Source organism: Ananas comosus, linkage group 5, assembly GCF_001540865.1.
Source record: "Ananas comosus cultivar F153 linkage group 5, ASM154086v1, whole genome shotgun sequence".
In the NCBI taxonomy this organism is placed as follows: domain Eukaryota; kingdom Viridiplantae; phylum Streptophyta; class Magnoliopsida; order Poales; family Bromeliaceae; genus Ananas; species Ananas comosus.
In genome coordinates, this window is record NC_033625.1 from 13,289,342 (window position 1) to 13,305,666 (window position 16,325).

Here is a 16,325-nt window from a genome sequence, read left to right on the forward strand (position 1 = left end):
CACAGGATTACAGGATCAACTAGTGATATATTTCTAGAAAGAGTTAATTGCATACAAGTCCCCGCAAGCATTATGAATTGTAGGTATATTCCTATAAAGTTCAACTTTTATTAAGTTATCCCTGCAAAAATTCTAATGTTTTCATATATGTCCCTGTCGTTAGAATCCATTAGAAAAGTTTTTTTTACCCGGATTAATGTTTGCCATTTTTACCCCTCTTATATAATATTGTTAAACTTTTGGAGGGATACATTTGTGATGGTAGAATTGAAAATATAAATAGTTTTCTAACGGTTCTTTAACGGTAACAAACCAGAGGGACATATCCGAAAACATTAGAATTTTTGAAGAGATAATTTATGAAAGTTGAAATACAAAAATATATTTATAATTCACTATGTTTGCGGGGACCGGTATACAATTAACCCTTCTAGAAAAAGTATTTAAAATAATTTTGTGTAACGGGAAAAGGAACCATACATATCAGAGACAAATAAGTGATACAATGGTAAAATTTTTCTTAGCCTTGTGGAGGGGAAGAGACATTATATTGGATCTTAACGGATCTCCTGCTAGAGTTGTCCAAAATACTCGTACCTGACTTGGACCCGATTAAAAGTAGACAGTATATAGGTAAGAAAAATTACCCATTGAAATTTCCGGTGTGAGTCCTAATACCCTATGATACCTTATATTCATATCCGACCCAGACACAATCCTTTGGTGGGCAAGATTCGGAATAGCTTATCCAAACCCGGAACCGGACCCTTACCCGGATAAGGGTCCAGTAAAATACCCAACCATCAGCAGTTAAAATAAAAAGAAAAAATAGAAAAACTTATAAGAGATTTAAAAACTTAATACTTGTTTTTTCAATATAATATTTCAGACTTATTATGTATAATAAGTTTTAACTACAATATAGTAGGTGCATATGTTTTAGACTTTTGATGTATGCTATGTCACTAATTGTATATATTTTATACAGTTATATTAGGGATAATTTTATACAGCTTATAAACATATCGAATAGCAGATATATTCATGAAAAGTTCAAGTTTTTAGATTTATCCTTTCAAAAGTCGAGTGATGTTCATATTTGTCTCTATGTTTTGTTATTATTAGCTCACTATTTATTTTATAACGAAAAGTAAGTAAAATGTCACTTTTGTCATCACAATATGTCCCTTCAAAAATCACAACTATTAGAATCATGTAGAATTATTCTCATAAAAAAATTTCTAATTATCATCTCTTCCTGTATAAAAATTAATCCAATCCACTATTGTTATAACTTCTTCTCTACCTCTTCTCTCACTCCCTGTTTTTTTCTTTACCTATCTATTACTAATTCCTCGGCGCTCAACGTGGGCGAAATAACACCCGTGGTGGATGAATGGGGATAGATAAACCCTAATTATGAGTTCGAAACTAAATGAGGATGTTAGGATTTGGTTAGATTTGTAGTTAAATCCTATTTGGATAAGAATTAATATTTAAATCTGTTTGAGATAAATTAAGATTTAAATATTAATTAGATGATAAACCTAACTAGATTAGGATTAATATTTAAATCTATTAGAAATTAATTAAGATAGATTTAGATATTAATTGGAGTAGAAATCCTAAATATATTAGGATTGGGGTACGTTTTAGTGGAGCCTTATAAATAGCTCTTTGTGGGTTTGCTTTTGATGTGAAGTACGGGAGAGAGAGAGAGAGAGTCTCTTGGGTTGCCATACCAGAGAGAGAAAAAGAGAGAGAGAGAGTTATTTAATTATGCTTTGAGTGCACCTAGTGCACGGGTGCATGTGAAGGATTGTCTTCTTTATGGGTTTATAGAATACGAGAGAAGGGTAGAAAAGATTCAGAAAGAGGGCTCGGGTTGTAGCTACTCTGTGCAGAAGAGGAGTCAGGTGTAATCTTCTCTTATTTAATGAATCTTATTTTACTCGCATATTTTCTGTTTTTTGGTATTTCTCTCTTTTATGATTGTATCAGCTTTTGCTGAGGAGACGGGTTTATGGTAAAAACCCGATTCGACGCTTCCGTTGCGAAATCCCAACAATCGATACCGGATCCACAGCAGTCGGTATCGGAGCGGGTTGCGGATTCACGAGATCCGGTACCGGGGCGAGTACCGGATTCCCAACAGAGGAAAAGATAGAGGAAGAGGAAAAGAAGAGAAAGAAGAAGAACCTAGAGTTTTCATTAGTAGGGTTTTAATTGAATTAGACTTTTGATTAAGAGAAAAGGTATCATATCTGAGGGATAAAAAGGTAAATTTACCTCACTCACTAACCAGGTTAAATATTTTATCTGTAGTTAATTATATTTTTTAATGGACACTAACAATAAGAATAAATTTGAAATTATTAAGACTTTTGAGGGACAAATATGAAAACTTGAACTTTGTAGGGATAAATGTGTTATTCGATATATTTACGATGGTTAGTTAATTTGCGAATTATTCGCGAATTATTCGCGATTTTTTGAAAAAATGAATTAAAGAGCTGTTTCCGTATTTTTCTGAAAAATTCAGAAAAAAAACGCGATTTTTTGAGGAAAAATAATTATTCGCGAATCGTGAATAATTCCTTCAAAAAAAAGGGCCTTGGGCCTGCACCGCGCCTGGGCCTACGCTCGCGGCAGGGCCTGCACTCGCGCGCGCGCCTGCGCTCAAGGGTCGCGAGCCTCGTGGCTCGCGGGCCTTTTCAGATACATGATGATAAAAAAAAAAAAAAAAAAAAAAAAAAAAAAAAAAAAAAAAAAAAAAAAAAAAAAAAAAAAAAAAAAAATCCTTTTTCAAAACGTTCGCCCTATTCTTCCCTTAAAAAAAAAAAAAAATCAGTCTATCGAAAAAGTTTAATTTTTTATGGACTATCTTAATCTCTTATTTACTTAATTATTTATTTATTTATTTTGAGGCACAATATAGTTTGCTATTTTTTTTTTACTTAATTAGCTTAATTGTGTAACTCTTTATTTTTATCTATACTACTTATAAAAGCGTGAGTTTTAAATTTTTTCCTCTTTCCAAAAATACCTTTATCTTTTCTACTAATATTTTCATGTCCAGTAATTTGCAACCATTTGTTTCAATAATTTTTCAAATAATAATTTATTCTCAAATATAGATCTTAAATTTTAAATAATAATTTATTCTCAAATATAGATCTTAAATTTTTACTATCTCTCACTTTTCTTAACCAAAATATCCTCAATATCCGTTATCTCATATCTACGCATTTTACAAATATCTACGCATTTTCTCAAACGTAATTCCTGTCATAACTTAAAATATCCATTATATCATATCTACGGGGTTCCTTAAATATTTTGTTTCTCACACACGTTTTCTCAAACGCGTCATCAATTAAAATATCCGTTATATCCTATTTACGTGTTTTTCAAATATTTTCTTTCTCACACGTAATACTTGCGCCAATCACGTAAAATATTACTAAAAAGATTTAATACCCACCTAAGCAAAACTAAATTGTTAATTAAATATAATTTTATATTTTAAAATTTTTTTAGTAAAATATTCAAAGTAATACCACCAAAATATCTTATGCGTTTCTCAAATATAGAACATATCTTAATGCATTCGCATATAATATCTATATATCTTTCCATATAATATCTACACTATCCAATCTTTATCTCATCATAATATTTATTCACACACAAAATATTTTTTAAAAACTTAACTTAATAGCCGAATTTTTTATCCCCAATTTTTAATTGGTGAACGTATAATATCTGTATAAATCACGTACCCGAATAATTGGTGAATCTGCTTTTTAGCTATATTTTTCAACGAATTTAAAAATTAGAAGACGAATTTTATCCGAATTATACTTGTACCGAATTTTTTCCGAATCCAAATTAACTAATTATGATATTTACAAGGACTGTATGAAATTATCCCATTATATCATACTAGTGAAATACCCGCGCGATGCTGCGGATATAAAAATATTTTTATAATAAATTTTAGTTTTTTATTTTTTTTATATAATTTTATGAGTCTAATTATTAATTAAATAAAGTTATATAAAAATAATTTAATAGTTAATTTTATTTAAATAAAAATTATTAAAACAATAACTTATTTTATAAAGATTTATGTGAAAAAAATTTGAGATAAATAATAATTTAAGAAATTAATAAATAGAAGGGAAATAAAATAATAGAAGAATTTGTTTAATAAAATTAATTAATTATATATATAGCCGCATTAGCTGGAATTACTATTAATAGTAAAACGCTCTTTTTGCTATCAAGTTTTTAACCCTTAGATGAAAATTTGTAGGGTCAGGATGATATTCTCGGTTAGAGTTGAGTGTCCCCTAGGGTTGAGTGGTCCCCACTGGGTTATAGTATTTAATCCAATAGTTAGAAATAATAAAAAAAAAGTTAATCCAAAGGCTAAAAAATTGGTAGCAACAATGAAATTTTGCTACTAATAGTAGCCCAGTCCAACTCTCTATATATATACATAACGTACTATATTCTCTAAAATCTTACTCGTCAAATTTAAATTATGTATTTTTTTATACATTGATCATATTAGATTTTATTATGCGATTTATTACGTGTATTATTAAAAATATTAATTATTTATATTAGATACAATTAATTATTAATATATTAGTTAATTAATTTTATAGAGTTTAGCAATTTCAAATTCTAAATTTTGAAGTTTAAAATTTAGAAATAAATATTATATATTAAAAATTAAAATTTGTAATTTAAATTTTGGAAATTAAAACTTTGAAATTTGAAAGTATCAAAATTTCAAATTTTGATATTGAAAATTTAAAATTTTATACTATAAAATTTTAAAACCCATAATATATTACTATATATTCACTATACTATCTGATTATATAGTATATAGAGTTATATATATACCTACCGCTATCATTACGGAATATATATTAGGAGAGAGAGTAGGGGAGGGTTCGGGGGACACGTGTCACCCCATGGTCCTTCCAAACCCTCGTTTAATGTAGTAGTAAGTAAGTATAGTATAAGTAAGTAAGTATAAGTATAGAGTATAGATAGATAGATATAGACATAGATGTGTTTATATGTATTTGGATTTATTAATATAATTTTAACTATTATGTTGTTTTTCGTGTTTAGAGTAGTGGTTCTATTTGGTTTAGAATAATTAATACATATATGTAACTATTAAATATTTTGTATTTTTATTATAAACATATAATATAGTAAATATTTGTGTTTTATGCTATGAATACGCATCGATAGATAGATATATTAGTAATTTAAATATTTAGATCTAAGCTTGTTTCTGAATGAATAGGATATACATATTATTTATTTATTTTTTTTAAGATATTGATAGGATATATCTAAACATGTGAAGTGACATCAATCTTACCCTAATAAGCACAAGCCAATAATCCTTCTTATTTTCATGATAGAGATGTTTATAGTTTATTTTTATTTATTATTTCGGTTAATTATACCACTAGTCCTCGTGAATTTTTTATTTTAGCTCTCAATCTTTTTTATTTTACAATTAAATTCCTTGCAGTCAAAATCTCTCTTTGGACACCGAACAATATTTGTTACTCCGAATTATATCAGAACTAAATTTTACTATGTGGCATTTTAATTAGAATTTACGGTATTTTTTGCCCCATATATTTAATCAAAATAAAAATTAAAAGTTGGGGACTTAATAGCAAGAAAAAAGAGGTAGGATATCAAAATAAAAAATCGAAAAAAAAATGTTGGAGACTAGGGATGGAAATGGATGCCGGTTTGTTGAGCTCTTGCTCTGATCCATCTTAGATGGGGCGGTAAGTGAAAATAAAAAGATAGAAAAATATAAAGTCCTGATTTTCCAAAATAAAAAATAGAGCGAAAAGTTGGAGACCTTTTTCTTTTTTTGATTCGCCTCGTTCTGCTAAAGTGGTAAGTTAGGGGCCTAAAAAAAGAAAAAAAAATTAATTTGTTCTGAATCCGCCCTGACTCGACAAGAAACAAAGCGCACTCGTCCCTATTCGAGACCAGTGGTGCGATTAGTTTAATTTTCTCCTATAAAACAACTACTGTACCATAAGACAAATATATTTTAAAATATACTACATTATTTTTTTATTTCTAACATTTTTATATTAGCTTTTCTCATCATTTTAAAGAGACACTAATTTTCAAATTCTGAAAATGTTTCTAAATTAACTGTTATTTATAACAGTACTCGATTTTGAAGGTTAAAATTGATAATTAAAACTCTATATTGATAAATCTAGGATTATAAAACTTTGCTACGATATGTAAAAGAAATTGTCCAAGGCCCCCTTCTAAAATTACCTATAGTTGAGGGATCTCAATACACTTTTACACATTTTTTAATTAATATTTAGTTGAGAGATCTCAATACACTTTTACACTTTTTTTAATTAATATTAATATAATAAAATTAATGTAGAATGTTTAAATATGTATCTTTAGAGGGGTATTATTCTAAAATCGAATTGCGCAGCTCTCCAATCATTGATGCCATGGCGTGTAGTGCCAAAACACAGAAATAAAAGGAGACCAGTTACATTGCACTTGCCATATACGTTACATTAAATTAAATAAAATTTATATTTATATTTTAAATTTAAATAGTTATTTATGGTACAAGTCTATTTATCAAAAAAATTTTTAATTTTAATTTATCTTCGGAAAAGTTTATTATTTTTAATTTAGTTATACTGTAAATATTTCTCATATGTATTTTATAATATACAATTCTTTTTAATGTGTGTACAAATTTTAAAAATTCGATCTAAAGTATAAATTTTAAGTTAATAAATTCAAATTTAAATTTTTGAACAAAATTCAAAATTTAAAACTAATTTTGAATCCATGATTTGAATATAAATAGTTATTGGAAATATAGATTTATTTATCTACTCATCTATCTTTCAAATTTGATATATTTTCAAATTAATTAATTATTTTTATTTTAAAACAATCTATTTAAAGAGCCAAATATTAAAATTTTAAATCAATTTTAAATTTTAAATTTAAATTTGGATTCACGTTTGAAATTATGAAGCAAACTTAAAATTTAAAATCGATTTGATAGGTTTATTTTTTAATCATTATATTTTTCAAACATAATTTATTTTTAGTTATTTAATTGGGAGATAGTGGATACTACAAAAATTTAAAATTTACAATAAAATTTACAATAAAAATTACAATAAAAATTTACAATAAAAATTATATTTTATAAATTTTTATGTTATATTATATTAGAAAATATCTACAAGATCCTATATTATGTTTTTATATTTTTTGAGTTCTAATAAATTTAAAATTTAACTTTATTGTTTAAACTAAAAGCATCAAAATTTAATTCACATTTACTTTGAAATTTGAAACTTAATTATGATTCATCATAATTAAATATTTTAATTGTTAATTCAAATTTGATATCCAAAATTTATAAATTTAAATTTGTTAAAATTTAATTTTGATTCATTATAATTTAAATTTTTTTAATAGTTAATTCAAATTTGATATTCAAAATTAAATTCAGTTCATGATTTAAAATTCACGTTTTTATAAGTAGCATAGATAAATAAGTAATGTAAAAAAATGTAGGGAGAACCCTCAGTTATACCCAATTTTTTAAATGCCCCATCAAGTCAGATGTTTTATTTATACTTTCTCAACTTTTTTGTTGTCATTTTTTCTAAAAAAAAGTAGATAATTTTAGTTAAGTAAGATAAAAATTTTAGGAAATTTATTGATGATTCCATCAAATGTTAAATTATTTTCTAGCAAATAAAAGATTTAAAAATGTTAAACTTTATTATTATTTTTTGGACTCACATTCTCTCAACTTTTGATCGTTCGCAGTTGAGTGATTTTAATCAAGTAAATCAGAGATTTGAACAGAATAATTTTATAAAATTTATTAATTTTATTAAATTTTGATAAATAAAATTATAATAATTAACAACTGATAACTAATACAAGCCATTAAATTAGAAAAATAAAAAATAATAATAAAGTTGAGAGAGTAATTTCAAAATATCCTATCGTTGAGGGGTTTTGTACATTTTTGCGGGACCGGATACTATATCATCATGTGAGGAAAATATCCTCTTTAAATCTCGTGTAGCCGCCCGATCTCGTACGGACGGTAGTGACGAAGTTCCTTTTTTTCTCTCTCTTCTGTTGAATCTCGGATACGCTTCAAATTTTTTAAGGTAAACATGCATGGATACCCCTCGACTATAGGCTATTTTGAAATGGTTCCCTCACCCTTTATTATCAAACTTCTTTTATTTGCGTTTTCATGCATGTTGCTCCAATAATGTTATAAAATTTGATAAATTTGAGAAAAACTAAAGTTGCTTAATTCCAAATAATTAGATCTCAATTAAAAAAAAAAAAGAGTTTAGAGATCTATTAAAAAGCCTACAATAGGTGAGGGGTCTCCTGACATTTTTACCTTTTTTTTATATCAAATGGACAAGCTCGTGGGGATCTCTCGGCCCCGCTTCTCCTCTCTCCTCATCGATTCCTCTCGAAGCCAAAAAAAAAAAAAAAAAAAGAAAAAAAGAAAAAAGCAAAAATCTCCAACGCAGTTTCCGTGAATCCAATCCCCATCTCTCCCCCTGCTTTCTCGTGCTGCAGCAGCAGCAGCTTCTTCTTCTTTCTACGTTTCACGAGGTACCCACCATGTCGAAAAAATCTCTTTTTTTCGATTTATTTTTTTGGTGATTTCTTGTTGTTTTGTTGAATATTGTGTGATTTTTTAAGTACCCATTTGTAGATCTTTCTTTAGTTTTGTTGATAACCCACCATGTGTTTGATACTGTGCGGCAATGGTGTAAATTAGCTTATTTTGAGATTTGATGAAACCCGAATTTGCAATAAGAGATGTTTTAGTGATTATTGTGTTGATTTGTTGAATACCTATTCGTGGATCTTGCTCTTCTTTGGATGGTTTGTGTTGTTTTTGTAAGATCTGCTATAACCTACCTGGTGTTTGATAATATGTGTCAATGTTGTATCTAGAGATTTAGCCGATATATAAGTTGCTTTTGTTTGCTAGATCTTGAAGACCCATCTCTAGAATTTGCGAGAAGAAAATGGATCAACTAGCGGTGGCCAACCGGAACAGCAATTGGGTATCGGCGGTTGTGCCGTTGATGAAACTCTTGAGCCTCACGGTGATCGGCCTCATACTGGGCCACCCGAAAACCCAGATTGTTCCGAGAGCCACTTTTAAGCTCTTGAGCAAGCTCGTCTTCGCGCTTTTCCTGCCGTGCCTCATCTTCGTCCACTTGGGCGAGTCCGTCACTTTGAAAGAAGTCCTTTTGTGGTGGTTCGTCCCCGTCAATGTGCTCATCAGCACGGTGATCGGGTGCGCTCTTGGGTATGTTGTGGCCGTCGTATGCCGCCCTCCGCCGCAGTTCTATCGGCTCACCGTGATCATGACCGGATTTGGAAACACGGGTAATCTCCCCATCGCCATAATTGGCTCGGTCTGCCACAGCGCGGACCAGCCGTTCGGTCCCAACTGCCAGAGAACGGGCGTCGCTTACGTCTCCTTCGCTCAGTGGGTCGCCGTGATCCTTGTCTATACCTTGGTCTACCACATGATGGAGCCGCCCATGGAGTATTACGAGATAATCGCGGATGAAAATGAGATACAAGCAGCACAGGAGCCTATCGGCGATATGAGTCGGCCTCTTCTTCAGGAAGCTGAGTGGCCGGGAATGATCGATAAAGAGACCGAGCACTCAAAGACACCCTTTATCGCCAGAGTCTTCATGAGCATCTCGGGATCTTCTCTAAACGCGTTCCCCGATTTTGACTTGAGCGAGGAGGGGATCACTGGAGGTGCCGGGCCCAGTAGTCCCAAGTCTCTTAGGTGTTTGGCCGAGCCGAAGGTTGTAAGACGGATGAGAATCGTCGCCGAAAAGACGCCGATTCAACACATTCTTCAACCACCCACGATTGCTTCTTTGTTAGCCCTTATCGTCGGGATGGTGCCTATATTTAGGGATTTCGTATTTGGTAGCGATGCCCCGCTCTCGTTCTTCACAGATAGTTTGGAGATATTGGCAGGAGCTGTCGTTCCGTCGGTGATGCTTATATTGGGAGGAATGCTTGCGGAAGGCCCTAACGATTCATCTCTCGGGCTAAGGACGACTGTTGGAATCACCGTCGCAAGGCTATTAATTCTTCCCTGTATTGGAATTGGGGTAATAGCTTTGGCCGATAAATTGAATCTCTTGATTATAGGAGATCAAATGTATCGTTTTGTGCTTCTACTGCAATATACAACTCCGAGCGCCATTCTATTGGGAGCTATTGCCAGCTTGAGGGGATATGCAGTGAAGGAAGCTTCGGCGCTCTTGTTCTGGCAGCATGTGTGTGCAGTAGTGTCGCTCTCTGTTTATATCGTCGTCTACTTCAATTTGCTTTCCAACATCTAAGGCGGTATGGTATCGTGAGTTGAATATATTTTTGTTAGTTATTGTTTATCTTGGCTAGTCGATGAATAAGTGTTGTTTTGTGTTATTATTGGAGTTCATGTGAAAATAAACTGCTTGCATGTCTGTTAAATTTGCAAGAATGGCCCTAAGTCGTTGTTTTGTATTTATTAGGGGAACTTAAGCTACTTAAGTAATCAAGGTCTACTGCCTATTTTTTGGTTTGTAAAGTGATTTTGTGAAATTAGCATTTCGCCTTTAGTCTTATGCTTGAATTTCATCTTTGAATAATTTATTGTGCGTACTGTTTAATTTCATATGAATGTTGGTGTTTGATTACTTAAAAATAATTGTATCCATGAGGTTGCTTACGTTCGATCACTGGGAAAATTGTGGAAACCATTAGTCACCATTTAGTCTGTTTGATAATTGTTCAATATCAGCAAACATTTGCATGCTTAGTATTTAGTGATCTCTTAATTTTTTTCCTGAGATTCATCGGTTATCGACGGTCTTAAGTTGGTCTTCTTTTATGTTTGAGATACTTCTCATATTGTAACAACTACTAAAAGAAGCATAGAAAACAAATCGTGCCCAACTATGGTTCTATTAAGATAAATTAAGGATAAATTGCACATTTGGTCCTCAAATTATGAGGTGGGTGACATTTTGGTCCTCAAACTTTAATTTGTTGTAATTTTGGCTCGGACTTTTAGGATTGTTGCCATAAAGTCCTTTAGCCTAATTTAGTTCACTAAATATTGATATATCGCTAATATAGAAGTAATGTAGTAGCGTTCTGATTGATGATCCACTAATAATTAAGATGTTACATTATTTTACCATCAGCGATGCGTCAATATTTAGTTAGCTAAATTGTGTTGTGAGATTTGATTGCAATAATTCTGAAATTTCGAGCCAGAACTTGCAACAGATTAAAGTTTGAGGACCAAAGTGTCACCTGCCTCACACAGTTTGAGGACCAAACGTGCAATTTATCCATAAATTAAGTGGTCTTTCGCCAACTTTAAACTTTGTCTAGTACTAACAACTGATAGTGATATAATCAGATGCTAACATTACAAAAACGAAGTCGAAACAAAACGGGAATTGTGTTTTTCAATTATACGAGTCAACGATGCATACTCGCTCTTTTATCTGCTTTCTCTGCAACTGCTCTCTTTGTTTCCTGTAAGAGCAAATTTAGTGTTAGCTCGAAAGATATTACTCTGTAACAAGGTCTCTTTTTGGTTCTTCCGCCGACGAAGTTATTCTTTAACAGGGTATCAGGATGCGATACGAAGTGCACGCCATGCCTGCATTGCGCAATACACATCGATGCCTATTTTGTGTTGTCAATGCTGATCATTAGATTGAGGAAAACAATTGTTCGAGTTGATCTTGGTAAGGGGATTCTTTCTAATCAGGGGATATTATCAAGTTCAATTTAGGTCTACAGGTAATGATGCTCTAACACATTTAGCAATAAATAGATGTTCAAGTTAGTGTGCTTTTGTATGCTGCTTCCCTGCAACTGTTTCCTCATTCTGTTTTGTTTGTTATATTTTCAATGGCTCTTTTGAACAGTTTGTGCCTTTTATTATCTGTGAGATCCTATGTAGTCCTATATATAAGATATAATAGGACTAAAACTCTTAACCCGACTATAGTATTTTGGGTGGTGAATAAGCTCAAAAGATTAAGAGAGTTAAGCTTGCTAGGGTTAGAGTAGTTTTAAGATGAGTGACACTCTGGGAAGTTGGGGCATCATAATTTGGTATCAGAGCCAATTACCAATCAGAAGTGTAAGATAAATCTCGACTGAGCCAAATTATGCAACGCAAAAAGCGAGATTCTGATACTGATGACTGTTGTAAGCAGAGCGCGGCTCCCATACAAGGTCGGTTAAGACTAGCGCGACGAGTCTCATATCGTCTAGTACTTATGAGTCTGAGTCTAGACGTCCTACCATTTTGGGTGTTGATTAGGTCCGAAAGATTAAGAAAGTTAAGCGTGTGAGGAATAGAATAGTTCTAGAATTGACGACCTTCGAAAAGTGCATTATTGTAGTTTTTATTGCCTTCTTTTTTGCTTTCATTCAATACAGTGCTCTTCATTTTTGTTCTTCTTCTCGTTGATATTAAGAACAATTTTGTTATAAACTTTATATGCCGTCAAAAGTTAAGAGGTTTATGCACGCATAACTTAGTTTGAGATAGTCTTAAATAGTATAATTTACTCTTAAATAATTTATCAATATTTAGCTAACTAAATTAAATTACAAAATTTTATCACAATAATTCAAAAAATTCGAATAAAAATACATAATAAATTAAAATTTCGGCGACAAAAGTGTCACACGTTCCATATTTGAGAACCAGAAGTATAATTTACCCACAGAAAAAAATATATAACTTTATCCATTGTAAGGATACTACTGCAATTAACCCAAATTTTTTTATATGGAGATGCATTGATCATTTTTTGTTCATATACAACGAATGTGACACTGATAATGGAGGGAACCAAATATTGTGGGGTCCTTTACTAAGTAGCGAGAGGAAAAGTTGTTTCATTCCAATTTTTTTTGGCCACACAAAATTTCTCCCTCTATATATATTATATATTATTATATAATAAAGTGCTTCATTAAATATATACATGCATGAATTCAAAGTTTATGGGAAGGGAATATATTCCTAGACAGAAGAGAGGAGCGCGGCGTTGACGCAAGGACGAAAAGAAGAAGAAGGAGAGAGAGAGGAAGCGCATCCTCCATTATCGTCGCTAGCGTCAGCGGAGGTTTGGGCGAGGTAGGAGAGAGGACCGCGATCGACACGAGAGCAGTAGAGGAGAAAAAGAGGAAGGGACAGCAAGAACTAGGAATTTCAACGAACCGAATATGAGCGAGTTGGGGTTAGCTCGTCTTTGGCTCGTTAAAACGAGTCAAACATGATCTGACTTGTTAAAGTATCGAGCTGGAAAATTCACCTCGCGTTTGGCTCCTTTATTAATGGGCCGAATACGAGCCGGCTCACGAGCTAGTTCATAAATAACAAGTTAAAAGAATTAAATTGGATATATATAGAAAATAAATTTATATTATCTTATCCATTAAACATTAATTTAATGGTTGAAATTTTATATATAAATGAGTTTTTTTATAATTGAGTTGAACTTTATATTTAGATTGACTAAAAATTAAATAATAAAATATATATTATAGATAATTATTTATTTTTATTATAAGTATAAAAATAAATAAATTATATAAATATAAAATATATGTATTCGAGCTGTTATCGAGCAGAATACGAGTGAATTGATCTCAGCTCGTGTTCGGCTCGTTTACTAAACGAGTGATTCGACTTCGAACTCATTTTGAGTGGAATACGAACTGGCTCACAAACAGCGAGCTGAATTGTCACCACTGGCGAGAACGATAGAGATGAAGAGGGAAGAGAGCCAGAAAGAAAAATAAAAATATTTTGATTAGTTTGCTAAGAATTCAATTTATAATTTAGGGGCAATTTCATGGATACCCCTCCCAAAGTCTAAAATATCATAGATGCCCCTATAAAATTTAAAATATCACCCATACCCTTATAAACACAAAAAATTATCATCAATACCCCTACTATTAGTTATGTTAGCTTTACCATAGATATTAAATGTTTAAAGATAGGTTAAATTTTAAAATGACTTATTTACCCTCAAGTTTTTCTTAAGTTAAAATGTATGGAGACCCCCTCAACTATATGCCATTTTCAAATAGCTCTCTCAACTTTCATTTTTTTAGTTGATATCCCATTAGCTTTTAGTTTTTTAAAAAATTAACTAATTTCAGTGTATGAAAAAATGAGAAGTTTTTAGTTTTTTTGATAATTTTACCAAATCTAGTGGCTCTATTTATATTTTATCAAATAAATAATTATATATAAAAATTTAAATGAAAATAATGTTAAGGAATTATCCGATCTTTCTTTAATCTTGAAAGCTTAAAATTTTTTTTAATCAAAATATTCTTGATAATTTTATCTGCATTAAACGCATTAAAAAACTAAAATATAATATATTTTAGCTTTTGAACAAAACTCTCTTTTTGTTTCAATCGACGGAACAATGCTCGCATATAGTTATGTGATTTACTTTTGCTTAAATAGGAAAAAAAATAAAATCTATAATTTATTTCAAAATTACTATTACTACTGAACCTGAACCGAAATCCAAAACTAAAAACAAAAACAAAATCAGATAAAAACATACTATATATAAAATATAATTTTTATATATTTTTTAATAATTAATATATATTAATAATTTAATTTAATATGTATATATTAAATACTCAAATTTAGATTTACAAAAAATATCTTGAAATACCTATTAGTATTTCTACTATTAATAAGAAATAAAGGGTAAAAATGGTATTTTGAAAATTTAACTCCTTTTCAGATGGGATTTAACGGATTTTAACTAATGAGGGGTATTTATGATAATTTTAAACATATTGGAGGGTATTTGTGATATTATCAATTTTAGAAGGGTATTGGTGAAATTAATAGTTTCTAGAAGGGCATCTATGAAATTATTCCTATAATTTATATACATCTAAAAAATATTCTATTTTTATAAAATTGCAAAATCGATAAATTTTTTTTTTGTATGCAAATTGGTCTTTTTCTCCGCTTAATATCTTTCTTTAAATTTTCTTTTGAAAAAGTTTGTGTGATATATAAGGTTTCCACTGTAGCACGCCTTCTTTGAATATGGACCGCGTCGGGTGGAAGTGCTCACTTTTTGGTCAAAAAAGAAAACCTTATCTTATTCTTTTTGTATAAATGATAATAAATATCTCACACGGCGTGAAAACATGCGCTTTGTCCTATCCAATAATATATGACAAAGAGTTATTAATGTTGTTGCTACACTTATCTAGGTATATAAATAATAGGATAAACTTAAAATACCATCCTATAGTTTCGCACTTTCTTATTTTAGTACTTTATAATTTAAAGTATATTATGTTAGTATCCTGTAGTTTCATTTATATTTCTTCGTCAGATTTTTGTTAACATTTCGTTAAATAATATACAAAAACTTTAGATATCCTATCTGGATTTATCAAATATTCACTTTAGTATCCTTTAGTTTTAACTTTATCACTGATTTAACGAAAAAAATTAATAGAATCGATAACAAAAGGGTAAAAATAAAATCACAGGACACTAAATTGATATAGTTTAAACCACATGATACTAAAGTGAGAAAGTGTGAACCACATGAGTGGTATTTGAAGTTTTTCCTAAATAGTATTTATCATATTTAAAATTTCAACATTTCAATTTTTTTTTAAATATATTTTTATACTTATATTCTATTAGTAAATTATTTGGAATAACTGTTATTATTTCATTACTAATAATTTGGAATAACTGTTATTATTTCATGCTCTCAAGTATATTCTTCTACCATCATCATATTTTTAATTTGCCTTTAAGTTAGGGCGAAAGAATTTTTTTTTTTTTGACTGTTGTAGAAATTTAATTCGGGTTTAATCCGTGATGATTTAGCTGGTACTATAGTGAAATTATTATTTTTAAATAATGCAGAAATATACGATGGTTATATTTAAAACAAAAAAAAAGGTATAAAAAATTTCAGAATTTTTGGGGTGTATACATTAGGTAATTATCTCTTAAGAAAATTAAACTTTTGGTCCTCAAACTATGAGAAGCATGATATTTTGGTTCTCAAACTTTAATTTAGTATAATTTCTAATTCAAACTTTCTGAATTATTACAATCAAGTTTCAGAACTCAATTTAGTTAGTTAAAT

The 16,325-nt window shown here is 30.3% G+C and overlaps 1 protein-coding gene across 1 annotated transcript; it reads left to right on the top strand.

Moving 5' to 3' along the window:
• LOC109710765 (protein PIN-LIKES 2-like) lies at nt 8,530–10,754 on the top strand. The gene is made up of 2 exons (XM_020233514.1): nt 8,530–8,715; nt 9,101–10,754. The coding sequence occupies exon 2, from the start codon at nt 9,138–9,140 to the stop codon at nt 10,488–10,490; it is 1,353 nt and encodes a 450-aa protein (XP_020089103.1). The 5' UTR covers nt 8,530–8,715; nt 9,101–9,137; the 3' UTR covers nt 10,491–10,754.

Coding starts and splice junctions, on each gene's coding strand:
- LOC109710765 (XM_020233514.1), top strand. CDS start 9,138: ATGGATCAACTAGCGGTGGCCAACCGGAACAGCAATTGGGTATCGGCG.